The sequence below is a fragment of the Anabrus simplex genome, chromosome 3 (genome assembly GCF_040414725.1).
Source record: "Anabrus simplex isolate iqAnaSimp1 chromosome 3, ASM4041472v1, whole genome shotgun sequence".
In the NCBI taxonomy this organism is placed as follows: Eukaryota; Metazoa; Arthropoda; class Insecta; order Orthoptera; family Tettigoniidae; genus Anabrus; species Anabrus simplex.
The window spans coordinates 451,234,416-451,261,979 of record NC_090267.1 but is presented as its reverse complement, the minus strand read 5'-3'; the positions used below and the strand labels follow the sequence as shown (position 1 = coordinate 451,261,979).

Here is a 27,564-nt window from a genome sequence, read left to right as displayed (position 1 = left end):
TCTTGTTATGTTTTCAATCTGATCTTCCGACATCGAGTGCAGTGTTCAATTCTAGTCTTGTTATGTTTCAATCTAAACAAAGGTATCCCCCCCTAATACAGCGTTCGATTCTACTTATGTAGTGTTCTGAACACACCAGCCAATGTTTTAATCACATGTTGAAGTTAACGACATCGAGTACAGTGTTCGATTCTACTTATTTTGTGTTCTGAACACATCAATCAATGTGCAGTGTTCAATTCTAGTCTTGTTATGTTTCAATCTAAACAAAGGTATCCCCTAATACAGCGTTCGATTAGTGTTCTGAACACACCACACAATGTTTTAATCACATGTTGTATCGAGTACAGTGTTCGATTCTACTTATTTTGTGTTCTGAACACATCAATCAATGTTCTGATCACATGTTGTACTGGCTGTCTCATAAGGAGCTATGTATAGCCGCCATCTTGCATCCGCCATCTTGCGCAAGCATCCTTAGGGCGTCTCTAGTCATGGATCCTTAAGCCGTCCCATAAGAGCAGTCGCTATCTTGCGCAAGCATCCCTCATAAGGAGCCATGTATAACCGCCATCTTGCGCAAGCATCCCAAGGGCGTCTCATAAGAACCTGTGTATAGCAGCCATCTTGCGTAAGCACCCTTAAGGAGTCATGTATAGCCACCATCTTATGCAATTAGCGTCGAGAGAGGGCTGCTGTAGAATTTTTCTTTTTAAATTATCCGCCACCACATTTCAAAGGTAACTAGCTAAAGATGGCAGCACGGTGCTCTGTTGATTAAAGATGGCTGCTTGTCAAAAAGATTTTTTCAAGTTATCCGCCACCACATAGAGTGCAGCACTGAGGTTTGCGATGCAATATGGCGGGTGACAGCTTGTCAAAGGTAAGTAGCTAAAGAGGGCAGCACTAAGGTTAGCAATGCAGGATGGTGGATGACAGCTGTGACGTAAAATATTACCCGCAAGATAGCACCACGATGCCCTTTTCATTAAAGATGGCAGCTAGAATTTTTCAAATTAACCGCCTCAAAGGTAAGTAGCTAAAGAGGGCAGCACTGTTCTCTCTGGATTAAAGATGGCAGCTTGTCGAAAAGAATTTTTCAAATTAACCGCCTCAAAGGTAAGTAGCTAAAGAGGGCAGCACTGTTCTCTCTGGATTAAAGATGGCTGCTTGTCGAAAAGAATTTTTTCAAATTATCCGCCACCACAAAGAGGGCAGCACGGTGCTCTCTTGATTAAAGATGGTGGATGACAGCTGAAGAGCGAGTAGAATTTGTTTCCAAATAAGAGCACGTAGAATTTGCCGCCACCACATAGAGTGCAGCACTGTTCTCTCTAGATTAAAGATGGTGGATGACAGAAAAGCGCACAGGTTTGTAATGCACGTAGAATTTACCGCCACCGCATAGAGTGCAGCACTGTTCTCTCTAGATTAAAGATGGTGGATGACAGAAAAGCGCATAGGTTTGTAAAGCACGTGGAATTTGCCGCCACCACATAGAGTGCAGCACTGTTCTCTCTAGATTAAAGATGGCGGATGACAGCTGTCAGAAAAGCACATAGGTTTGTAAAGCACATGGAATTTACCGCCACCACATAGAGTGCAGCACTGTTCTCTCTGGATTAAAGATGGCGGATGACAGCTAACGAAATTGCCCGCAGCACAGTGCTCTATTGATTAAAGATGGTGGATGATAGCTGTCAAAAAAAAGCACGTGGCTTTGTTTCCCAACAAGAGCACATAGAATTTTTCAAATTGCCGCCACCACATTTCAAAGGTATCTAGCTAAAGAGTACAGCACTGTGCTCTGTTGATTAAAGATGGTGGATGGTAGCTGTCAAAAAAGCACGTGAGTTTGTTTCCAAACAAGAGCACGTGGAATTTTTCAATTTGCCGCCACCACATAGAGGGCAGCACGGTGCTCTCTTGATTAAAGATGGCTGCTGTCACGTGGAATTGTCTGCTACCACAGGTATCTAGCTAAAGAGGGCAGCACTGAGGTTTGCGATGCAATATGGCTGCTGTCAAAAAGCATTTTTCAAATTATCCGCCACCACATTTCAAAGGTAAGTAGCTAAAGAGGGCAGCACTGTGCTCTATGGATTAAAGATGGCGGATGACGGCTGTCAAAAAACACGTGGCTTTGTTTACCTCGCGCTAGTTAGGTTAAGTTGGTAGCACTAAGGTTTAGACCCGTCAAGATGGCAGCACTGCCGATGACAGGTGACGAAAGAGGGCAGCACGGTGCTCAAAGATGGCGGATGACAGCTGTCAAAAAGCACGCGGCTGTCAAAAGCACGTGGCTTTGTTTATCTCGAGCTAGTTAGGTTAAGTTGGTACCACCGAGGTTTATTCCCGTCAAGATGGCAGTACTGAGGTTAGCGATGCGTTGTTGTCTGCACGTGGCTTTGTTTACAAATCTGTCAAAAAGCACGTGGCTGTCAAAAAACACGTGGCTTTGTTTACCTCATGCTAGTTAGGTTAAGTTGGCACTACTGAGGTTTAGGCCCGTCATGATGGCAGTACTGAGGTTTGCGATGCGTTGTTGTCTGTCAAAAAGCACGTGGCTTTGTTTACAAATCTGTCAAAAAGCACGTGGTTGTCAAAAAGCACGTGGCTTTGTTTATCTCGAGCTAGTTAAGTTAAGTTGGCACTAGTGAGGTTTAGGCCCGTCAAGATGGCAGTACTGAGGTTAGCGATGCGTTGTTGTCGATGACAGCTGTCAAAAAGCACGTGGCTTTGTTTACAAATTCAAATTTCGCGCTAGTTAGGTTAAGTTGGCAGTACTGTCGCGCTAGTTAGGTTAAGTTGGCAGTACTGGAAGAGGCCACTGGCTGAGGTGGAGGTGGCCACTGGGAGCCGGAGGTGGCGGTGGCCGCCGAACCATCCAATTATACTACTTTCTTCCGCTTCACTTTTATTAAATCTACTTTAATTTTATTCCAAATTAGCAGCGAAGATGTGGTTTCTTCTCTGGCTTGGAGGAAAAACTGCCTCCACGTCAGATAGTTCATTCTCCCGCCAGTGTAGTGAATTGAGATTTTCCGACTCATCGGGTACTCCCAGGAAACAGATAAGTAAACGGGATAGTTTTTGCCCTGGGACTATCCATTATTCGAACCCCCCACCGCAAAAAGGATGAAGATTGTTCACAGATCACGGATGTCTGCGTCTTGGTCATTCCACCTCTGTAGCTTTGGACTGTTAGTTCGACAGCATAGTACTGTTGGTTAAAAGTGAGAAAATGTGTGGTTTCTCATTTAATCGAGTATTTCATATGAAAACATTGCTTTTAATCGCGCCATTCCTACTGACATCATTGTAATGACCCATGTTCATTTCAGTTGGGAATTCCACTAAGACAGTCATTCTGAGAATCTATAAAGGCAGGCGGAGAGTGAGTGTCAGCCATTATAATGAGAACTCCCCAACCTGATCGTGACTGACGGTAGGCAAGCTGGCCTACCATTACAATGAAAATTCCCCAACCCAGTCTTCATATGAGAAAAGACGTCGGTGACTTCCCCGTCGTGTTTCTAGGGCAACGTTAAGAGTTATGCAACTTAATACAATCTTGCTCACAATCCAACCTAGAATTCTGTATAAAATTTAGAATTCCGTAGCAAAGCACGGGTACATCAGCTAGTTCTAAATATGCAGCATACGGGTACGTAGTTTGATAAGACAAGAATACAGTTTCTAACAATCATTTTACTACATATTCAAAGTCCTCTTGCAGATCCAATTGGAGTAGCAGATACTATGAGCATTTATTAGTTGTTATTGTGAGGGCATACTGCAGATTTTTTAAGTATGTCTAGAATTGCTACTGAACCCACTTTAGCAGAGTTTGTATAAACGGCAAATAATTGGGGGAGGTCTATTACTCGAAGACTCGGGAGTTTGCTAGTTGCTTTACGTCGCACCGACACAGATAGGTCTTATGGCGACGATGGGTCAGGGAAGGGCTAGGAATGGGAAGGAAGCGGCCGTGGCCTTAATTAAGGTACAGCCCCAGCATTTGCCTGGTGTGAAAATAGGAAACTACGGAAAACCATCTTCAGGGCTGCCGACAGTGGGGTTCGAAGCTACTATCTCCCGAATACTGGATACTGGCCGCACTTAGCGACTGCAGCTATCGAGCTCGGTCCGGGAGTTTGAATACTAATATCAACATAAATATTTAAATAGAGATATCCTCGGAAATTTCACCTTCAATAAAAACAAAAAACTGGAGTGATATCATTTTTGAGAACGAGGAGGATTTTGTCATTATTCAATCTTAATATATGGCGAAGGGTATGCCAAATTACGTTTACCATAATTTTAATTTTACTCCCTTATTTCAGAGAAGTTTTGGGATAACTAAGTATTACCTAGTATTACGGCTTCTATCCAATTTGATGTCAGTGATACATGTATCTCAGATGTGAGTTTATCCGACAGATTTTTGTCACTAGTGCCTAGCACTGATGCATAAGGATGTTTGAAGTTGCTAACAGGAATCCAAAGCAGCAATGACATCCCCTTGACTGTTCTTCTACGAGAAATATAATTCTGTTAATGTATTAATCGCTCATATATGATGGTATAGTAAACCTTCATTTCCTTCTGAACATCATTAGCTACGCGATCAAGGAGTTCGGACTTTCGAAATCAACATTTATGGTAATCAGCAAACAGGAAACTACAAACGCTGACAGAAATGAAAAAGTGTCACATTGCAAGTATCTAGGATGCTGGTTAGAACAAGAATGGGATCCTAATGTAGGGATTTGAGTGAGGATTGGAATCGCAAGATATGAGTTATTGAAATGAAAGCATCTTGTGTGTAACCGTGACCTGCGATTCGAAGTGAAGTCATTAAGAGTTATGCGTTAACTGTACTGCTTTATGGTGTCGAAGGAGGTACACCAAAGGCTTCAACAACGATCTGACTGCACGCTCTTGGAATGTTGAAGGCCACGTCATCAACGTCCTGTCAGTCGGAAATCATGTGAATTCGTAGATCTCTCAAAACGCAAGAAAACAGCCTGACCCATAGAGGGCAAGGTACAAGGGGAACGTGGACGCAGGCATCCACGATACGGCAACTCGGTTACGGGAAACTTAAAAATGGAAAAATACTATGTAAAATGTCCTTTTAGGAAAATAAAATATAAATATGTCTTTCAATAAATAAAATTCAAATTGATAACGATTAATGTATTTGCATTTAACTATATGTTTTCGAGAGATATTTATATGGAATTTGTAGTCGACAAGTGTAGGTTTCAGTGCATCGGAAGAGGGAGACTGACTCAGAACCTTTGAAACTGCCACGAATGAAATAATCAATTCTCTGGAGATGCGGCCTATTTGATGTTTCTTTAGTCATGGTCATCCATCACTGTTTCACATCACAGCCTGCACGGTTGCAAGGTAACATCGCGTAACACATTTTGTATCGCTAATTTCGTAATGCACAATTTCAGATGACCTCCAGTCATACGACATATTTTATATCAAAATACTTCATGATGGTTGCCAACCTTTTGTGAGGAAACAGTACTAGAAGAAGAAGAAGAAAAAGAAGAAGGTATATATGGACGTGGGTCGACGTATCTCAAGTAGAATGGTGCTCTGTGTGTCTCAGTAACGTTCTCCAGTTTCTATACACTGTTGTAAATAATGTAACGTCCTGGAGTAAACAGTCAACTTAACGCTTGCTTATTGTATATGTATGCTTTCTGGAAGTAGATATTTTGGTTCACTATTTGGGAACCACTCTTCCCATCGATCCTCTTCCTTTGCATGAGTCTGAAACTAAGACATGTGTTTCAGTAAGACACAGTGAAGGATAACAGACGAGTGCAAGTAGATACTATGCCACGGAGACAAGAATTTGCTTGATTTGTGCAATTTGATGGCTTGGTGGATGGTCTCACTGAAGAACTAACTGCATGTATTGGGGGCCACATGTTGATGGTACATTGATGTCGACTGAATTTTGCCCCATTTGTAGATCAGATTTGAGATGACCACTCTAGTCGAGTTTGATGCACTGTGAGGTCAGTAACTACAGACCGTACGGCTCTACACCCCTGCATGTCATCCGTTTTCTTTCAATATTTCGAACATAATATATGTTAGTAGAAAGTTCTTGCTAATCTAAACCATGCATTTCCACCTTGTATCCATATCCTGAATTATTTCTTTAATTGGCCATCATGCAGATCTCAATCACTGACCATACATCTAATACAGCCAACTAGTACAATCCTGCAAGTATGTCCCTTTTATCTCGACTCTGCATCTTCCCCGCACTTGCCTGTTACCTTCTCATACCTTCTGTTCTATTTTTCATCATTACATCCAAATTAACCATTAGATCTATATTGCCATTGTGATTAAAACGTTTACATCCGTACATACTTCATAGGATTTTTCTGCATCATCCTTGACCTGTCAAATTTGTTGGACATAGAGATTCCTTGTGTCCAAAGCTTGCTGAAACAACGCGAACATACTCGATTAATATTTGTGGAGCAAGTTTCTGATATCGTTGCATATAGATTCCCAGAAAATATTTAGGAATAATCGATGGATTTTGCTCATGGTGCACTGTAACGTTTTCCAAGATACTTGTTCTTATACCATTATGACTTTTTTTTTTTTTTTTTTTTTTGCTAGGGGCTTTACGTCGCACCGACACAGATAGGTCTTATGGCGACGATGGGATAGGAAAGGCCTAGGAGTTGGAAGGAAGCGGCCGTGGCCTTAATTAAGGTACAGCCCCAGCATTTGCCTGGTGTGAAAATGGGAAACCACGGAAAACCACTTTCAGGGCTGCCGATAGTGGGATTCGAACCTACTATCTCCCGGATGCAAGCTCACAGCCGCGCGCCTCTACACGCACGGCCAACTCGCCCGGTACCATTATGACTAGTATCCTGACTCTCAAGTAAGCCACTCAGCCGTCGACCAAGTCAGGTACGACGTGACTACGAGAGACCGCACCACGAATCATATAATGACATTCATCTGATTGCGATATAAGAACTTCCTCTGCGGACATATATCTAGCTAGTAGTTTGTTTCAAGACATCCTCTTTACCTGACTCACTTCGTCTTTAAAATCAGGAACTCGTCGATATTTAAGTCGCGCTGAGAGTCAGGTAAGCTCTGCACTCAAGCACCTTTCCGAACAACTTTATTATTACGCCTAGCTGATTCAAAATTTTAGTTCACTTTGAGCTGTAAGCTTAATAAAACGATAAACTGCGATTAATTAACAGCAAAGTAGATAGTTCGTCTCGTACATTTCTCATGTATTAAATATTTCTTGCTGTAAATAAAATGCAGAAATAATTCGTTTTTTTAGCAATTGTGGCCAACAATCGTGTATTTAGTAACACTAAAGCCATATTTGTGGAGGTCATGAAGACCCAAGTAAGAGTGAATGTAAAGGATTCCAATATTCGTAACCAGGGAATCCCCTAGTATATTTAGTACGCGTGAATTATGTTTGATAATTTGTATGATTCGTGTGTCTGTAATAAAGAGGAGCTAACAGAGCGAAAGGCGTAGTAAGACAAACGATAAGAACAGAATGTATAGCAAGCGAACACTAATAAAAGTTTGTAAAATATGACGATAAGGACTCAAATGTTGACAAAAACGGAAATGAGATGGATAATTTGGTGATTGATGGGAGTATATAGGAGAAAAACAAAAAAAAAATACATTTTAACCAATAAATATTTAGGCAAAGTTTCGCGAAGTTGCCAGTGCGTTTGGGAATTTTTAAATGAATAGTCACGCAAAACTACTCACGGTATCAAGTGTCCAGTAAAAGTAAAAAGGTCCCTTCTTTAACTACGCGTCGCATTCCTTTCGAACTGTACACAAACAGAGCGCGCTGGTTATGACATGGACATGCATGGGTTTTCTTTGTATAATTGGTTTATAATGGTAACCAGCCCCGTGATATAGGGGTAGCATGTTTGTCTTTTACCCAAGGACCCGGGTTCGACTCCCAATCCAGCCAAAGGGTTTAATCCTGAATTGAATGGTGGAATGCAGTTATATCAACCAAGTGAGCTCCATTTCGCTGAGTGATACGTGTAAACAACTGGAATCAGAGATGAGGATTTTTACGGATATTTTTATACAGTATAGAGTAATAAATAAGTTAAGACTGTGGGTGACTGAAAAAGGACCTTGACAATGTTGTGAGATGGGCAGCAGGCAATGGTATGATGATAAACGGGGTGAAAAGTCAGGTTGTGAGTTTCACAACGTGTGGGATCACTGTAAGTATCCAGGTGTTAATGTAAGGAATGACGATCACTGGGGTAATCATATTAACGAATTTGTTAAAAATTATTACAGATATCTTCACATAGGTATGAGGATATTTAGGGATTGTAGTAAGGATTCAAAGGAGAGGTCATTTAAGTCGCTGGTAAGACCACAATCAGAGTATAGTTCTAATATATGGGACCCTCATCAGGATTACTTGATTCGAGAACTGGAAAAAATCCAAACAAATGCAGCTTGACTTTTTCTGGGTGATTTCCAACAAAAGAGTAGCGTGGAATGACATTTGTAGACGAGTAAGTTCGAGTGGTTTTCTAAAACAGGAAATATCACGATATGAGGATAAAGTTTGAATATAAGAGGGCAAATTGGTGCAAATATTCGTGTGTGGAAAGAAGAGTTAAGGATTGGAATAAATGACCAAGAGAGATGTTTGATAAATTTCACGTTCTTTGAAATTATTTAAGAAAGGACTATGTAAACAACAGATAGGGAATCTGTCATCTGAGCAACTGCCCTAAACACAGATCAATGGTGACTGATATGAGAGGCGGTGGATCTGTTCAACAAATCCAAACAAAACGACTAAGCCAATTAGCACTCCAATAAATTGATGCTATTTGGATGGGTAGTCGTATTTTTAATATCCAAATACTCTAATTGAGCTGCATGTGCCATTGGTTTACTTAAAAATATATATAACAGAATTTCTGTCTGTCTGTCTGTCTGTCCGTTCCTTACACAAATCTATACCGTTCCGCCAATCTCAATCATATTTTGTATACTTACCTTATAGAACTCTGAAGGTAGCCCTGTTTGCAAGAAATTTGGACAGCCCTCTCCATTTCCTAGATGTAGGACCTTTGGCACTTTATAATAGTCTAATATAAGCGAAATGTAGAATTTGTCGTACAATGTCCAGACAATGCTGATTTTAAGCCTCACGACGCGAATAACAAAACTCCGTGCGTCCGTATGGGACATCGAAAACCATGTTTCGAGACCCTAAAACTAACCGTTTTTGAGATATTTGTAACACGCTGTATCAATCGGATGAAGAAATGACCGGCCGTAACCATGGCAACGTCAGTTCAAGGGCTTTACAGTAGAATACAAGCCTCGTGATCGAAGTAGGCACGTGCGTGAGTGTAAGCATTGCCAAGGATACATTCTGTAATCAATTTGAATTCATAGCGAGCATTAATCTGCAGAGATAACCTACTTATTGTTTCTGGAATCACATTTCCATACTTATTGTGAATAGCACCAAAATGCTTTTGCTATTTACAAGGCCGATTTCTAACTAGCGTCAATCTGCCGAGATACGTACGGCTACTGGATCCATATTTCCATACTCTTATCAGTATAATGATGGTAAATAGCGCCAAAAAATACCGTAAAACTCATAGACAGCATTAATCTGCCGAGATGCTCATATGGTTACCCGATCCACATTCCCATAGGTGGTGGTGGTGATTATTGTTTTAAGAGGATGTACAACTAGGCAACCGTCCTCTATGTAATACTAATCAGAGAGAAACATTGGAAGGGATCCGACACTTCCAAAAATGAAGGTATCGGCCAAAGGAAGACAAGGGCCACGAAGGGCATGAAAATGAAAGACTCCCTAGGCCTCCATACGTAATACCGTCGGGATCGAAAATAACAAGAGTTGACCAAGGGAGGTCGTATAGTACAGATGAAAGAGAGTAGTCTGACACAAATAAGTGAAAGCTATGCCAGAACTCAGCTAGGAGTCCCGTGGTCGCCAACCCACCCTCCCAAGTGCAGAGCCCCTGGGGACCCACATTCGCATACCCTTATCACGATAATGTTCGGCTCCATGGCTAAATGGTTAGTGTGCTGGCCTTTGGTCCAGAGAGCCCCGGGTTCGATTCCCGGCCGGGTTGCAGACTTTTGCCTTAAATGGTAAATTCCCTTGGATCAGGGACTGGGTGTTTGTGCTGTCCCCAACAACCCCTGCAACTCACGCACTACCTTCCACCACAATAATACTCAGTTACCTATATATTGCAGATGCCGTCCACGCTCATCGGAGGGTCAGCCTTACAAGGGCTGCACCCAGCTAGAAATAGCCACACGAAATTATTATCACGATAACGATTGTGAATAGCACCAAAGTGTTAATTTAGCTTTTTAAAAGACATTATGTTTAAAAAAATACAAGAGACTCTGTTTAAATATATACTTTAACTAGATACGTTATGGTTGTGCATTTCCCTGTTTTCGAGAAATAGAAGGAATTCATTCGTTATACAGTCATGTATGAATAGCAGGTTTACTCTGTGTTGTCGCAGTTCATTGTCTCAGTGTCCGGTTCCATGGTTAAATGGTTAGCGTGCTGGCCTTTGCTCACAGGGGTCCCGGGTTCGATTCCCGGCAGGGTCGAGAATTTTAACCATCATTGGTTAATTTCCCTGGTACGTGGGCCTGGGTGTATGTGTTGTCTTCATCATCATTTCATCCTCATCACGACGTGTAGGTCTCATACGGGCGTCAAATCAAAAGACCTGCATCTGGCGAGCCGAAGCCGTCCTGGGATCTCCGGGCACTAAAAGCCATACGCCATTTCATTTCATTGCCTCAGTCTGTTTTGATCTTCTTCTCTTTGTAAGAGATCTGTACAACATAATTTGACAAGATATAGCCTATGCTCTGTTATAAGGCGAGCCTTAAAAAATCTTTAGACCGACCAAAGCCGCGTACGACAGCAAATGCATTATAAAGTGCCCATGCTTTGAGGGTGTATCATCATCATCATCATCATCATCATCATCATCATCATCTGTTTACCCTCCAGGGTCGGCTTTTTCCCTCGAACACAGCGAGGGATCCCACCTCTACCGCCTCAAGGGCAGTGTCCTGGAGCTTCAGACTCTTGGTCGGGGATACAACTGGGGAGAATGACCAGTACCTCGTCCAGGCGGCCTCACCTGCTAATCTGAACAGGGGCCTTGTGGAGGGATGGGAAGATTGGAAGGGATAGGCAAGGAAGAGGGAAGGAAGCGGCCGTGGCCTTAAGTTAGGTACCATCCCGGCATTCGCCTGGAGGAGAAGTGGGAAACCACAGAAAACCACTTCCAGGATGGCTGAGGTGGGAATCGAACCCACCTCTACTCAGTTGACCTCCAGAGGCTGAGTGGACCCCGTTCCAGCCCTCGTACCACTTTTCAAATTTTCGTGGCAGAGCCGGGAATCGAACCCGGACCTCCGGGGGTGGCAGCTAATCACGCTAACCACTACACCACAGAAGCGGACTTTGAGGGTGTATACAGGGTGAAACAATAAGGTACATCCAAACATTCAGGGCGCATTCCTCACACGTAGAACAAAATATGTTATATGGACACGGGTTCCCATGTTAGAACTCGTTTTCTACAACTCTACATAGTACATCAGTCATGGAAAACACGCAGACACAGGACGTACTATGGTAGTCTGACTAGAAGTCGCGTAGTTGCGGGATAAGAGATGCGAGGGGTGAGCATGGCTGTGCGCATGCGCGTATCTCAAGTCTCAAGGCCTGACAATAAACATCGGTTCCGCCCGCGGTGACTCTTGCGAACTGAGGTGGTGTCGTGAAGTTTCAAAGTGGTGTGCTTTAGTTACACATTTACTAGAATTAATAAGTACTTCATAATGAACAGTTTAATAAGAAATATTGCTTGTCACGACTTATGTTTGTAGCTGGTATAGTATCTGTTACGTGTGCCGTACCCACAAGCTGCCGTGAATTCTCGTCAGACGCAGATAGTACCAATATACCGCTTGAAATGTTCAAGATACCCTCCTTTAGCACTGATAGATGCGTCAACCCGCCGTCGCAGGGATACATCAGCGTTTGGAAATATCTGTAAAGAACCGAGCAAGTGGCTGTACGGTTTGCGTCACGTAGCTATCAGCTTGCATTCGGGATATAGTGGGTTCGAACCCCACTGTCGGCAGCCCTGAAGACGGTTTTCCGTGGTTTGCCATTTCACACCAGGCATAATGGTCGCTTCTTTCCCTCTTCTAGCCCTTTCCTATACCATCGTTGCCGTAAAACCTATATTTGTCGGTGCAACGTAAAGCAGATTGTAAAAATAAAAAATAAAATAAAATTGACTGCTCAGTTTCAGCTTAGGTGTTGTTTGTACTGCACTACAGTACCGGTCAAAAGTTTAGAACCACATAAAAAATCATGGAATGTCATCTAGAATCTAAAATTGTGCTACTAGTCATTGGTACTTTTTTCCTGAGCTCTCGCATCTAATATGATATACGTCACCTGATTTCATTGAGTGACACCAAGTATTGTGTCCGATTCGTTGGCTGAATGGTCAGCATACTGACCTTCGGTTCAGAGAGTCCCGGGTTCGATTCCCGGCCGGGTCGGGAATTTTAACCTTCATTGGTTAATTCCAATGGCCCGGGGGCTGGGTGTTTGTGCTGTCCCCCAACATCCCTGCAACTCACACACTGCACATAATAGTATCCTCCAACACAACACGCATTTACCTGCATATGGCAGATGACGCCCACCCTCATCTGAGGGTCTGCCTTACATGGGCTGCACTCGGCAAGAAATAGCCAGACGAAATAAAAAGTATTGTGGAAGTTGTGCACTTTAAACTGTTGGAAGGTCACATCAGAAATATTTTGGAAATATTGTTTTCCGCATATTCTAATTGGTTACAAGTATCACAAGCAAGATTATTTTGTGGACATAGCAATAGGTCAGGGTTATTTTAGTATAAATATCAAAATTCCGGGAAAATGTGGCACCGATTGTTGTGTGTGTATTTTATTTTTTTTTACCAGCGCTAAGATGGTCAATATTTCCTTGTCCTTGTTATAGGTCTCATTGTGAGCTATCGGCATTGGAAATGTGTTCTTGGATGCCATCTGCAGAGTGCAAATGAAACTATCAGGGCAAATAAATCTGACACCGATAGCTCGCCCCGAGACCTTGAGCCACACATGACAAAGTTAATGAACAACCATCTTGGCGCTGCTTTGAAAAAATAAAACACGCAAACAAATTGGTGTCGCATATTTTGAGAATTTTTTGTTCATACTCAAATGGCCTCCACTTATTGTGGAGTCTACAAAAAATCTTGCTGGTGATACTTGCAACTAATTAGATTATGCAGTACATTATATTGCCAAAATATTTGAATTTTTTGTGCGACCTTCGGAGTGTTAAAAATTCATAACTTCTACAGTACTTGGACTAACTAAATGAAATTAGGCGACGTATTTCCTATTAAATGTGAGGGCCTAGAAAGAAACTTACAGAGGTATCGTGGCATAATTTTAGCTACTACATGACATTTCGTGATTTCTTTATGTGATCGTAAACTTTTGACCGGTGCTGTATCTACACCATAAAGCTGTTCTGTCGATAATATTCTTGTTACACACATCAAAGGGACGAAATACAATATGTGTTCGCATTCTCCAGTTGTGCTGGCAGTGGTCCCACACCTGTAGCTTACATCTTTTCCAACACAACAAATATAACCGAGGCCATCATAGCTCAATTGGTAAGAGTATCTGACCCGAAATTGGAAAGTTGTGGGTTCTGATCACACTAGTGCCCGAGTGACTATTTTTGTTCTGTAATCTTACTATACGTACTATGCGTACCGAACACTACTTAAAACGTTCACAATTTATCTTTCTTTCTTAATCTGCTTACCCTCCAGGGTTGGTTTTTCCCTCGGACTCAGCGAGGGATCCCACCTCTACCGTCTCAAGGGCAGTGTCCGGGAGCGTGAGACATTGGGTCGAGGGATACAACTGGGGTGAATGACCAGTACCTCGCCCAGGCGGCCTCACCTGCTATGCTGAACAGGGGCCTTGCGGGGGGTGGGATGATTGGAAAGGACAGGCAAGGTAGAGGGAAGGAAGCGGCCGTGGCCTTAAGTTAGGTACCATCCCAGCATTTGCTTGGGGAGAAGTGGGAAACCACGGAAAAAACACTTCCAGGATGGCTGAGATGGGAATCGAACCCACCTCTACTCAGTTGACGTCCCGAGGCTGAGTGGACCCCGTTCCAGCCCTCGTACCACTTTTCAAATTTCGTGGCAGAGTCGCGAATCGAACCCGGACCTCCGGGGGTTGCAGCTAATCACACTGACCACTACAACACAGAGGCGGACGTTGACAATTTATTTCGAGTACAATGCGGTCGTGGAAATCGAATGGTTTGAAGCTGTAAATAGTGAGATTTGACAGCAATCATAAAAGGAGAACTCAGACAAGAAAGGAAATTTAACCTGAACTACGTGCATTCACGTCTTTCTATCACAATCTCAACAACCACGCGACATATTCAACACCTAAAAGGCCTGCGGCTGTTGCTCGGATAAGAGCACGCGCATTATTCTCTTTTAAATGTTCAGTGTCGCACAGACACTTGTGACCCTGAGTAGGATAGGGCTAAGACAGGCGAGGTAGCGTTCATAGTCTTTATTAAGGTACAGTCGTAGCGTTTGCCTCTTGAGGAAATCGGAAATCCACGGGCTGAGGGCTTAGATTAGATCGCTGATGGGGTCTGTTCCTGCTCAGACTAATGATACATATTTGATTTTGCTCGCAAGTGCCAGCCTCCTCTCTCTATATTTACCGGCAGGAAATAGCATTTGTGCAGGACAACATTCCAGAACCTCGCCGTGGTTAATGAGGTGTAAAACCAATAGCATTATCTATTGTTAAGATCATAAATTACGGAAAGCTCTCTTCATAACTGCCGACGTTTGGTTCGAGCCCTTTATCTTTCAAATACATGCTTACAACTAACACTACTGTTCAGCTAACTCGCTCCGCAGATGGGCATTATATATTATGTACACAGTAAGTGAACATATGAAAATACAGAGAAGTTATAACTTGTGTTTAAGGAGGTCAACGAGAAGATATAATAAAAGGGATGTGTTCCATATTCAATTCCAAATCAATATTGCGCCATTGGTTCCATCTGAGCTTCGAGTCCGTCACTTTTTCCTCTCACACTGACATTTTGAAGTATGCCAAACGATTCATGTTACTTCCAAGGAACTTCCCAAAAAGTGTGAAATATATCATTTCTTTCTTCATTCAAAATATTGCAATGGCAAACTTTGGATTTTGCCTATTTTTCATAGGAACCTGTTGGTCCGAATTTTCTTTCTGCTCACTCTGCACAAAGTAGAAACTTATTTTCTGTTTTTCTGTAACCTATGTATGGCTTACCTTCCATCCATAGTTGTTCATTTCTTTCTCTTTCTCTACGTATTATCTCAGAAGTTCGCTTCTTACTATTATTATTAAACTGTCCCCCTTCATCTACAGTTCCACCTCCTTCTTCAGTAATGAGAGAGATATCATTGAGCGAAATAACACCTTCTTCCATTTGAGGAGTGGAATTATCATATTTAGTCTACAAAAATATTAAGAATTCACTAATTTTCTGCATTCTGCATCTGCTTTCGTACTACTACTACTACTACTAATATTTATGATAAAATTGTTGATAATATTATTATTGCACTTTTATGGCCGCATTGGACCTCTGTAATCAATTTCTTTTCGGTGTTCTATGATGTTTTATGTTTTTTTTCTTTTCTGCTTCTTAAAATAGCCTTTCAGTTGTTTCTCTTTTATCACATTAATTGCTGTACTGATATGTAGGCCTAACTTACCGGTAGTCTTAGAATTATCTGTTTGTAGTATTATTTCTTTTTAGAATTTCTATGTCTTACTTTTATGTTTACATTTTAAAATTCTGTATATAGTGGTTAAGTGTAAGAGAGGGCCGTGAGCCCTAACTTCGCCACAAATGTAAGTCAGGAATAAATAAATAAATAAATAAATTTTTGGTAGGAATCTAATGTTACTATTCTTCAATTTATGTACTTTGTTTGATTTGTTCTATAAATCCTCCAGTGTTATGTGTAATTCTTTCATGTCTTCTTTTATTTCTTTTATCCAGACAGGTTGTTGTGTTTGTTTCCAAAGCTTCCCCAAAATTCTGCATATTAACCTGTCTTGATGTGTTCTCAACAGATGACCAAATAATGATATTCTCTTCTTCCTTATGGCATTTTTTATAGGTTCTATTTCCAGATATACTCCTGCATTTGGGATGATAAGCCTTACTCCTCCCTTTCGGTACTTTTTATTAATCCATGTTCTTACTATTATTCTTTCTATTTTTAAAATTACGTCTATATTATTCTTTTGCCTTAGTTTAAATAATGTTTCACTTCCACAAGTTGGACTACAGTTTTATGATGTTTCAATTTTGATGATAATAATAACAATAAAATAATAAAAAATAAAATAATAATAATAATAAATTATGATAAAATCCTTGCCATTTTTTCCAAGTTCTGAAGGATCTTGAGTGATGTAGTTTTGAATAATCTGATAGTTTTCTTTTTGATTTTCATAACTGGACACAACACCACGGGCATTGGCGTACAATTCAACACACTTGGAGCTTAAGTGTATTAATATACTGTAGATCCTCTATTGGGAAACACTTGCTTGCACTGTTCACAAAACATGATGCTTTTATTCTTACATCGACACAAGTTATGGGAATTGGGAACATGCATCATTTTCAAAAATATTTTTTTGAAAAGTACACCAATGAAATAGTACGTAAACGTATTACATTGTGGTATGTTGCCTTGTTTTCTACCATTAAAAAAATATTTAATAGTGCCTTTCCGCAAGGCGAGTGAAACGGCCTCTGACGTAAGCGGCGCGCTGTGACGTCACGATCCAGTACCGCATGGAGCTCTACCAGCCGTTGTGCATCAGCCGTTGCTAAAAGCCGATTGTTTATTATTCACGATCGCGAATAACTTCGAAATGACAGAAGAAAGGTTCGAAACAGCACAGTCAGACAATCTACCATGTGTAGATGTCATCATTCTTGAAAAATGTGACTTTTGTGGCCGCAGAAATTCGCGGATAACAAGCAAGTTTGTAAGTGGCGTCTTTCATATATACGTGCAATGTACTGTAACCCATAGTATTAGGATAACAACGAACCTGGATAGATATCACATCACTTTCAACATTTCCTTCTAGAATGATTCCCCTATTAAAGAATAACATTACATTTTCTGGCTTTCAGCATTAGTAAAGTAAGAAATCGGATTTCAGCACTAACATAAACATATAGGTAGCATTATAGTACTAGTCCGCTTCTGTGGTGTAGTGGTTAATGTGTGCCACTCCCGGAGGCCCGGTTTCGATTCCCGGCTCTGCCATGAAAGTTGAAAACAAATAGTACGAGGACTGGAACGGGGTCTACTCAGCCTCGGGAGGTCAACTGAGTAGAAGGGTTTCGAATCCCACCTCAGCCATCCTCGAAGTGGTTTTTCGTATTTTCCTACTTCTCCTCCAGGCACCTAAGGCCACGGCCGTTTCCTTCCCTCTTCCTTGTCTATCCCTTCCGATCCTCCCATCCTCCAACAAGGCCCCTGTTGAGCATAACAGGTGAGGCCGCCTGGGCGAGGTAATGGCCCTCCTCACCAGTTTCATCCCATACTCGAAGTCTCACGTTCCAGGACACTGCCCTTGAAGTGGTAGAGGTGAAATCCCTCGCTGAGTCCGAGAGAAAACCAACCCTGAAGGATACACTGATTGAGAAAGAAAGAAAGAAAGAAAGAAAGAAAGAAAGAAAGAAAGAAAGAAAGAAAGAAAGAAAGAAAGAAAGAAAGAAGGAAAGAAAGACCATAGTACTATAGGGCTATAATCTATCATTCCCAAAAAGTATATATTTATGGTTGGGACAACTGGCCTACCCACTTCCAGGGCCCATGAAAGAGAATTAAATATCTTTGTGGAGGGAAAAAGTTAAACATGATAAAGATAAATATGACTTCATCTAGTTTTCACAAGTCGGGCTGAGTGGTTCAGACTGTTGAGGTGCTGGCCTTCTGACCCCAACTTGGCAGGTTCGATCCTGGTTCAGTCCGGTGGTAGTTGAAGGTGCTCAAATACGTCAGCCTCGTGTCGGTAGATTTACTGGCACGTAAAAGAACTCCTGCAGGACTAAATTCCTGCACATCGGCGTCTCCGAAAATCGTAGAAGTAGTTAGCGGGCCGTGAAGCCAATAACGTTAATTACATTTGGCTTTTAACAAGCTGAGCATGTCAGGAAAGAAAAGTGTCCCGGTGACATTTTAGTCGCTCAATACAGGAATGTCTTTGGGTGCTGTGACTTTTACTTTTTTTTTCTTTACGTCACACCGTCACATATAGATCTTATGGCGACGATGGGACAGGAAAGGCCTAGGAATGGGAACAAAGCGGCCGTGGCCTTAGGTACAGCCTCAGCACTTGCCTGGTGTGAAAATGGGAAACCACGGAAAACCATCTTCAGGGCTGCCGGCAGTGGGGTTCAAAACCCACTATCTCCCGGATGCGAGCTCACAGCTGCGCGCTCCTAACCGCACGGCCAACTCGCGCGGTATTTTTACCCTTCGGTTTATTGACTTGGCTTGTATAACCTAAAACTTAGGCTAAGTTGGATAATATTTTAAACACCTACATCACTATTTTCACCTGTGTGCAATTATGTTATTTATTTCATTAATATTATGATAATTATTATAATTGAGCATTGTTAACTTATAAGACCCCAACAGACAAGCATTGTTTTTGTGTAGAGTTATACATTTGTTAAATTCACGTTGTTTCCTTTCATGATGTACACGCCTATTCTTTGTTACATTATAGAGTATTTAGATATAGCCTAAATTTCTTTACCAATTAAGCTCTTCAATAAAGACATACATAACTGTCCCATGCCAAGATATATTGGTAGAATTAGAGCTGTCAAAATGGTTCATAACCCCTTTGATTTATTATCTTGACATGGATCACCCAAAACATAGGTTAGGTTTGGAGAATACTTTAATAATCAGCATTATTTAATGCACTGTTTTTTACTTTCATATTCCAAGATGTAATTGAAGCATTTAAATAAAGCATCATACATTAAAATTTAAAGTTTTACCACTAGAACAGCTGACATGGAAAAGTGATTTGAAAATTCAAACAAATTCATCTTACGTTAAAATCTTCAAAAATAAAAAATAAACTGTAGACTTTTCCGATATATCACCAGCATTTCTCCGGCCTGCCAAAATCCATTTCTCCCTAGTTTTAGCGTCTTTGGAACATTTATAAACAATTTGTTTGGTATGGTATGCGATGTGCTATTGCACATAGGAACTCTACACCATTTATAAGTTTTCTGCCTCACTGTCTGCGCAGGATTCATTTTAAGTCTAAAATATACCACTCAGATTATTATCCAATGTATAGACCTCGAATTTAACCATACTAGACACTAATGTAAAGTAGAAATACGCGAAGTGTATCCTGCTTCTCACAGCACACTATGTGTTACTTCGTCTGCTAATTCAGTCAACCTGTACGATGACGTCAGACCAATGAGATCGCGTGCTTGCGTGACGTGACATTTTCGTAGATTTTTATCACGCTTGGAGTTATTATTTGTACATTCTGATTACATTTTTGAATTCTGCATGAAAGTTTGAATCAGATTAGCATATTTTTAATTAACACCCCGGATCATGCATGTTCCCTATTGTTCAGATGCGTTGATGGAGAGCAATAATTGGAGGGAAACATCCAAAACAAAAGACTGCTGACTGTTTCACTCTCTTAGAGACGAATGTCCAGCTCTTCCAGCCAAGAGAGTGCCTCAGGGGTTACTCGGTGAATGTCCCCGATGGAACCAGCAAAAGCTCGCAGAGGGAAATCCTTTAGAATGTGCAGGATGGTTTGCACTTCAGCACGACAGTCACAAGCTGGAGAGTCTTTCCAGCCCCACTGATGCAGAGCAGAAGCACTTCTTCCTACTCCGCAGCATATCCTGTTGAGTGTCGTCCAGGTGGAGGGAGGAAGGTTGAACCCAGGCAACTTTGTAGTTGGATCCCTGATATTGACAATGTCATGAGGGCGTAATCGAGACCATTCATGTTTCCATATTTCATCAGGCTTGAAATGTGAATTAACTCATTCCTTTGCCGTCTTCCAGGCAGGTTTCCGTGACTTGAGTCTCATTACGGCATTTTCGTCTGTATCCTGATGTATTGAGAGGTAACTGTTCTTCGCTATCCTGGTCCACAATCTAATAAGGGCGCTATGCCGTCTGATGTGAGGAGGCTGAATGTTGCTCAATAATTGCAGCCATTGAACAGGAGTAGAGCGCAATGTACCAGATATAATTCTCATTGTGCGGTGCAGTTGGACATCAGCCAGACGATTGTGGGAGCTATGGAGCCATACAGAGGAGCAATATTCTGCTGGTGAATATACTATAACTAGAGCAGTTGTTCGCAGTGTGCATGCATCTGCGCCCCATGCAGTACCAGCTACTCTAGCCAGCAAGTTGTTACGGCTTTTAAGCTTAGCAGTCAGTTTCTCAAGATGCCACCGTACCTGCCCTACGGTTATGCCAATCGAGAAACCAACTGTGGTAATGAAATAATATGATACCATTGTTAAATAATCAGTTTACTCTCTTCTGTTTCTAACCACGTATCGAGTAGACAGGAAGTTAAGGGTCATGTGTCAAAACCTCGTATTACCGGAGCTGATAGTTTACGAGGTTTTTCACATTGTCTGCACGTGTTAAAATCTCGTATCATATTGGCCTTTGGGATAGGGATTTTTTCCTTGCGCATTTAAATAATGCGTGTAATACTAGGTTATGAAATATTGAATTTTCGGGCCCATGAAATATTTTGCATTTTCCAAGATTTTTCACATTGACAGTGTTAGATACGAGAGATTAAACAGTGTAAAAGTCTAAAAATGTGAAAAAAGTAGAGATCCGAGTTTTTGCAATTTAGCCATCGAAATATTACGGGATTATCGTTAAATATTAAAATGAGTTTATTAGACGGTTGTATAAAGGAAGATAAACAAAGAAAAAATACAACAGTAAAGATAGTAGACCTGTTTGAAAATATCTGATTCATATCTCCAATGTATGCAGGTTATTCATAATCGAATCCATTCTGTTATTTCTTAATACATATATATGGGCAGGAGATCTATTTCACAACAATACGACCTTGTTATTTATCTTGACATCTCCTCATGTATCAAATTGTGAAAATTTAGATTTTATAATTCCACCTTTACAATACAATTACAGGGAAAACGTAAGTATCATTGAAATATTTTGTGTTTTTTAACATTGTTATGGCTTCATTGCACCACGTTTATTTATGTTTCGAATCTAAATTTTCACAAGTTGATACTTTGACAATACGGGTTCTAATATGAAATTTATAACTTGCAATCTCCTCATGTACAAAAAGCTGTTATGTTAATCTTCGTTATGGTACATTTTGACAATCACGTTAAGATTTAAAAGTGGACAAATGATATAAGAGTAATTGAATGCATCTTTGTGGTCTGCTAAAAAATGTGAAATTTACTTTAAAATATGGAACGTATTTTTCCGCAATACCGAATAAGAGCGAAAATGGATTTTTGTGAGACATTCTCGTGTATAAAAATAATACCCACGATGTGTATGCGCTGCGTGTATTTATACTTTGAATTCACTTTAAATCATAATGCTGGCAATGTTGTTTTTTAAACTTCAGTGAGTGTTTAAGTTCACGTATTAACTTGAATAGTGACATTTTTACTGAATGTTAGGCCAAAAGGGAAAACGTAAGTATCATTTTGTGTTTTTTAACATTGTTATGGCTTCATTGCACCACGTTTATTTATGTTTCCAACCATGTTTACGGATCTTTGCCCTCATGTCCTTCATTCTCCTATTGTGGGCGTTTCCTCTGCCCTCTGACCAAGGAAGTCGTTTCGCTGGTTTGACCTAATCTTCAGGTACCCTCCAATCGTGGACTATTTTTGTTTAAGGTTGCGTCTATATAGGACATCTTGCTCCGTTATCCCGCTCAGCCTCAAATGATCAACTACTCCTTGGTTCCATCTGGGTTTTCCTTTGAGATTCCAAACTTGTTTTAGGAACTGTTTTGTCAGTCTGCTGTCAGACATAGGGAACACATGACCGACGAAAGTGAGCCTCCTTTTCGTGATGATGCCCGTTGCTATGCCCTTCTTATGCACTTCCTCATTTCATCTGAGCTTCCTTCCTTTTTAATGGGTCCTAAGATCTTTCTCCCTATCCTTCGATCTAGTCTCTCCAGTTCTCGTTTTGAAGATTTATTTCTCAAGTTCAGTGTTTCTGATGCATATAAAACTTGTCTTACAACTGTCTGGTAGTGTCGGAGTTTAGCTCCCCATGATAATGCTCTCAAGAGTCTTCAGGTATGTTGCCTTCATTTCCATTAATTTCGCCTCCACATCCTGCTTTTCATTGTTCTTCATGTTGTGTTATTCAGTATTTGTGTACAAATGATAAAATAATGTATTGCCTTGAATACTGTTCATTAGATGCATGTCTGTAGGCTATACTTTATGAGTAAGCTGATCCACTTCAATTTACCTGTTTGTTATTGTTCACAATTGCACGTTAGTTCTTTATATTCCTTTAATTATTTTCTTGAATTTAAATTGGAAAGTGTAAACAATCCAGCAGTTGGTCCGTTGATATTTGAACAACCAATTATCCATTAGAAAACATCACTTCCATCGTAAAACGCGAACAAATGTTATATTTAATACATAAAATAAATTCTTAGACTAAATATTTTAAATCTACCATCTCTAATTATGCGATATCGATGGTACGGGATGTAATCATCCTATGCAAAGTTTTGATATTTTAGCAACTTTTCACAGTATCTCATGAACCAGTATCCCCTATACAATTTAGAATGTTTAATATAAATATGCCGTATGACTGGCGGTCATCTGAAATTACCCAAGATCCTAAAAATATAAAATAGCACTGACTGACTGACTGACTGACTGACTGACTGACTGACTGACTGATGTTATTTGAAGTGTCCTCTGTTTCTCGTGGTGCCACACATCTCCACTAGCCGACATTACTGCAGCAGTTGTACAAAAACTCATCTAGCATCTAGTCATAGAAAATCTGAGTTTCCTATTTCTTCCTCTTACAGATATCGAGGTTCCAACAATTGATAATGTTCGCAATGCAGAGATCCTGGGAATGCTTGTGTCCACAGAACATCAAGTGCTATGTATTGGGCCCACAGGAACTTGTAAAACCGTTACAATCTCCTCCAAACTTAGTCGCGGTATGCACAAAAAGTTCATCTGCGACTTCATTTCCTTCTCTGCGCGAACAACAGCCAACCAAACACAGGTGAGTGGCTTATATAGTACAACCTTCCTTAAACGATTAGTGGTAAAACTTGCAAAGTAGTATTGTTCGTGTTTTCTTTCTTCTCTGTTTTGCTATTGTCTTACGTTACGCCAACTCAGACAGATCTTGTGGGGACGATAAGACACGGCTGGAGCCGGGAAGAAAGCAACTATGTGCTTAAATAAATGGGAAACTATGGAAAACCATCTTTATCGGCACCCGAAATTGGGGTTCGAACCCATCATCTCCTTATTGCAAGCTCACAGGTACGTGACCCAACCACGCAGCCAGCTGCCTCGGTAACGTAGTATTCCAGGATCTGCTTAGACACTCAACTGGGCCCACAGAATGCTATGTCAGAAAAGGCAATTGTACCCGTTCTTCGCAAGGGAATTTACAGTGGATTAGTCCGACTCCTTGGCTGAATGGTCAGCGAACTGGCCTTCGGTTCAGAGGGTCCCGGGTTCGATTCCCGGCCGGGTCGGCGATTTTAACCTCCATTGGTTAATTCCAATGGCCCGGGGGCTGGGTGTTTGTGCTGTCCCCAACATCCCTGCAACTCACACACCACACATAACACTATCCTCCACCACAGTAACACGCAGTTCCCTATACATGGCAGATGCCGCCCACCCTCATCGGAGGGTCCGCCTTACAAGGGCTGAACTCGGCTAGAAATAGCCACACGAAATTATTATACAGTGGATTACATGTTACCTTCAGGAATTTATGCGAAGTAACATGGCTCTATTTACACGTTTAATGCGAAATGTTAAAACTATTTTTTCGTATGAAAGCGGGAGACAGTAACGTGATGAAGCTGAACAGAGTCGGGAGAGAGTAATGACGATTTCCGAATTTATTGTACGGTACAGTTTCTGGTCCGAAGTTGTACGAAATTCTCCATAGTTCTCAGGTTGCATATTATATCTCTGACCACTGGCGTGGTGCTCTGATTTTGATGCTCCCTCCCTTAATCAGCGCAAGTAATTATGGATTACCGAATTATGGCGGCAGAGTGAGTAGCACGCGAAAGTCGAGCTCCTGATAATTTGGGTATATAGCTAGTGTAAAAGGAAGTTGGGCTGTATAACAAACAGTAACGTGTTTTAAATCTAGTTGTGTGTTCTAAAAATCAAGTGGACTGTTCTGAAGCGGGATAAACTGATAATAATCTTCCAAAATAAATACAGGGGCTCTCATTTCAACATAAATACGCGGAGTGCAAGAAAGAGCTTGGGAAAGCAGAAAGAGTACAGTGTGGTGAATGTAAAAACTGGTATCACGTAAAGTGCGCCGGTGCTGATGGAAAGAACATTGGCTGGAACTGTAAAGATTGCGACTCTAAAAAACTAAGGTATTCGGTAAGTGATGTGATTGAACTTTTAAATAAGTTACGGGAAGAAGTACAAGCCAATAAATTAGAACAGCGCCAGAGAGAAACTGACCTGCGGAATTCACTGAATGCATGCAATGATAAACTGGATGACAATGTGCGTCTACTAAAAAATCAGCAGAATGACATAGCTCAATGTTTGGCTCAGACTGAGTCTCTTACACAGGAAAATGCTCGATTGCGCTCTAGGGTGAAGGATTTAGAGAATCGCGTAACGGAGTCAGAACAGTATTCAAGACGGAACACCCTTGAAATACAAGGTGTTCCGGAGTGTAGGAATGAGAATGTGCTCGAGACTGTGAAACAGGTAGGAAAGGCTCTTGACATGGAAGTGACGGACAGTATGATGGATGCATGCCAGGTCTACCAAAGCAACCGAATCAAGAGCACAGTGCAATTATTGTGAAGTTTGTGAGGAGTTTTGATAAAGACAGCTTCATAGAACGTCGTAGAGTGAAGAGGAATCTAAACACAAGACACCTTGGGCTACCTGGAGACAACACGGTATATGTCAACGAGAGTCTGGCTCCGGAGAGGAGGAAATTGCTGGCAGCTGCACGTCAGAAGAGAAGAGAAAAGGATTATGCTTTCTTATGGGTAAAAAAAATGGAACAATAAAAATGTGTAAAAATCAGGGTTCTCGTATTGTTGCTATTAATAATGTTGATGATCTGGAAAAAGATTTAGCGGGCGACGATAAAAAAAGAACTAATAATTTATTATCAAAATGTTCGTGGACTGAAAACAAAATTAGATATATTCAATGAGAACCTATTATGTAGTAATATAGACATTTTTATCTTAAGTGAAAGCTGGCTTGACTCTAGTGTGTATGACAGAGAGGTCAACAGTGGGCAGTACAGAGTGTACAGAGCCGATAGAACCAGGGTACGGGACGGGGAGAGAAAGTGGTATCCTCACGGCAGTCAAGAGCGGATTATCTGTCTTGAAAGTTGAGCAAGTAACGAGAGGTTTCGAAGGATTGCTTCTAAAATTACTCGTTCAAGGGATAGGCTGGTATGTTTGCGGTGTTTACGTGCCACCTTCTTCAAAGTTAGAGATATATTCGGAGGTATTTGGATGTTTGGAATCTCACTATGAGATCCACGACAGCAATATAATAAATGCCGGAGATTTTAACATACGATCAATATATAATAACAAAACAGATCTAAATTTAAATAGATAAACACAGGAGCTTAGAAATTTCATGAACGTATACAATTTGGCTTCCAAATTGTAATGATAGAACTTTGGATTTAGTGTTAATTAGTCGGTCGGTAACAAATGTAGCATGCATAAAGAGAGATGATCCCATGCTGTCTGAGGACGCTCACCACCCCGCCCTTTAAATAGAACTCCAGGTCACGTCAGATCGTAGAAAAGGCCATGGAGTCTCCCAAACAGCTTACAATTTCAGGAGAGCTGACTTTGAACGTCTGTACACTGAGCTAGGAAGTATAAATTGGGGAGCATTATACGAATGCAGGCCGGCCCTGTGGTGTAGGGGTAGGGTGCCTGCCTCTTACCCGGAGGCCCCGGGTTCGATTCCCGGCCAGGTCAGGGATTTTTACCTGGACCTGAGGGCTGGTTCGAGGTCCCCTCAGCCTACGTGATTAGAATTGAGGAGCTATCTGATGGTGAGATAGCGGGCCCGGTCTAGAAAGCCAAGAATAACGGGCGAGAGGATTCGCCGTGCTGACCACATGACAGCTCGTAATCTGCAGGCCTTCGGGCTGAGCAGTGGTCGCTTGGTAGACCAAGGCCCCTCTAGGGCTCTAGTGCCATGGGGTTTGGTTTGGTTATATGACTGCACTGTTGTCGATAATGCAGTAGACTGCTTTTACACGAATGTATACGTATCGGTCCTCGAACATGCAAGGCAAAGTCTAGGAAGTATCCGGTTTGGTTTACGGATGACATAACAAAAACAATATAAGAAAAAAAAACTTCGGAAAACGAAAGCACACTTCAGAATATTGGAATAGACAATTTAAAATATTAAGGTCGGAAGTAAAGTCGGCGATAAGATCAGCTTATAAACGGTATATAGCATCAGTAGAACAAGATATATCAGGTAATACAAAATATTTTGGGGCTTATGTTAAAAATAAAGGAAAATATAATTGTAATTACAATGCATTCAAGTACGAGGATAAAATATTAGATAACGATCAGAATATAGCAGAAGGATTTGCAAATTTCTTCTATTCTGTATGTGCTCCAGACACGGCGCAATATATTTGTCCAAACAATTAATGTGTTAATACAAACTGTTTAAATATCAGCGCTATAAACATAAAAGAGGTTGAAATGGCGATGAAGAAATTTAAACCAAAGTCATCCGCGGGACCAGATCACATTCCACCTTATGTAATTTACGGTTGCATGGATCATTTACAATTTAATTTTCAAAACGTCGAAATTTCCATCCTTATGGAAAGTGTCGAGAGTATCCCCAATATTTAAATCAGGAGACCCCACGCTGATTTTAGAATTTGTACTATATCTTAGAATATCGAATCACATAAGGTCTTTAATATCAGAAAAACAGCATGGG

The 27,564-nt window shown here is 41.1% G+C and overlaps 1 protein-coding gene across 1 annotated transcript in view; it reads left to right on the top strand.

The window, feature by feature from the left end:
* Positions 1-27,564, top strand: part of LOC136866853 (dynein axonemal heavy chain 1) — a 1,878,455-nt gene that overhangs the window by 336,630 nt on the left and 1,514,261 nt on the right. Inside the window, exon 7 of the mRNA XM_068226864.1 lies at positions 23,403-23,608. Within this exon, the coding sequence (XP_068082965.1) occupies positions 23,403-23,608 (206 nt within the window). The remainder of the gene's footprint in view (positions 1-23,402; positions 23,609-27,564) is intronic.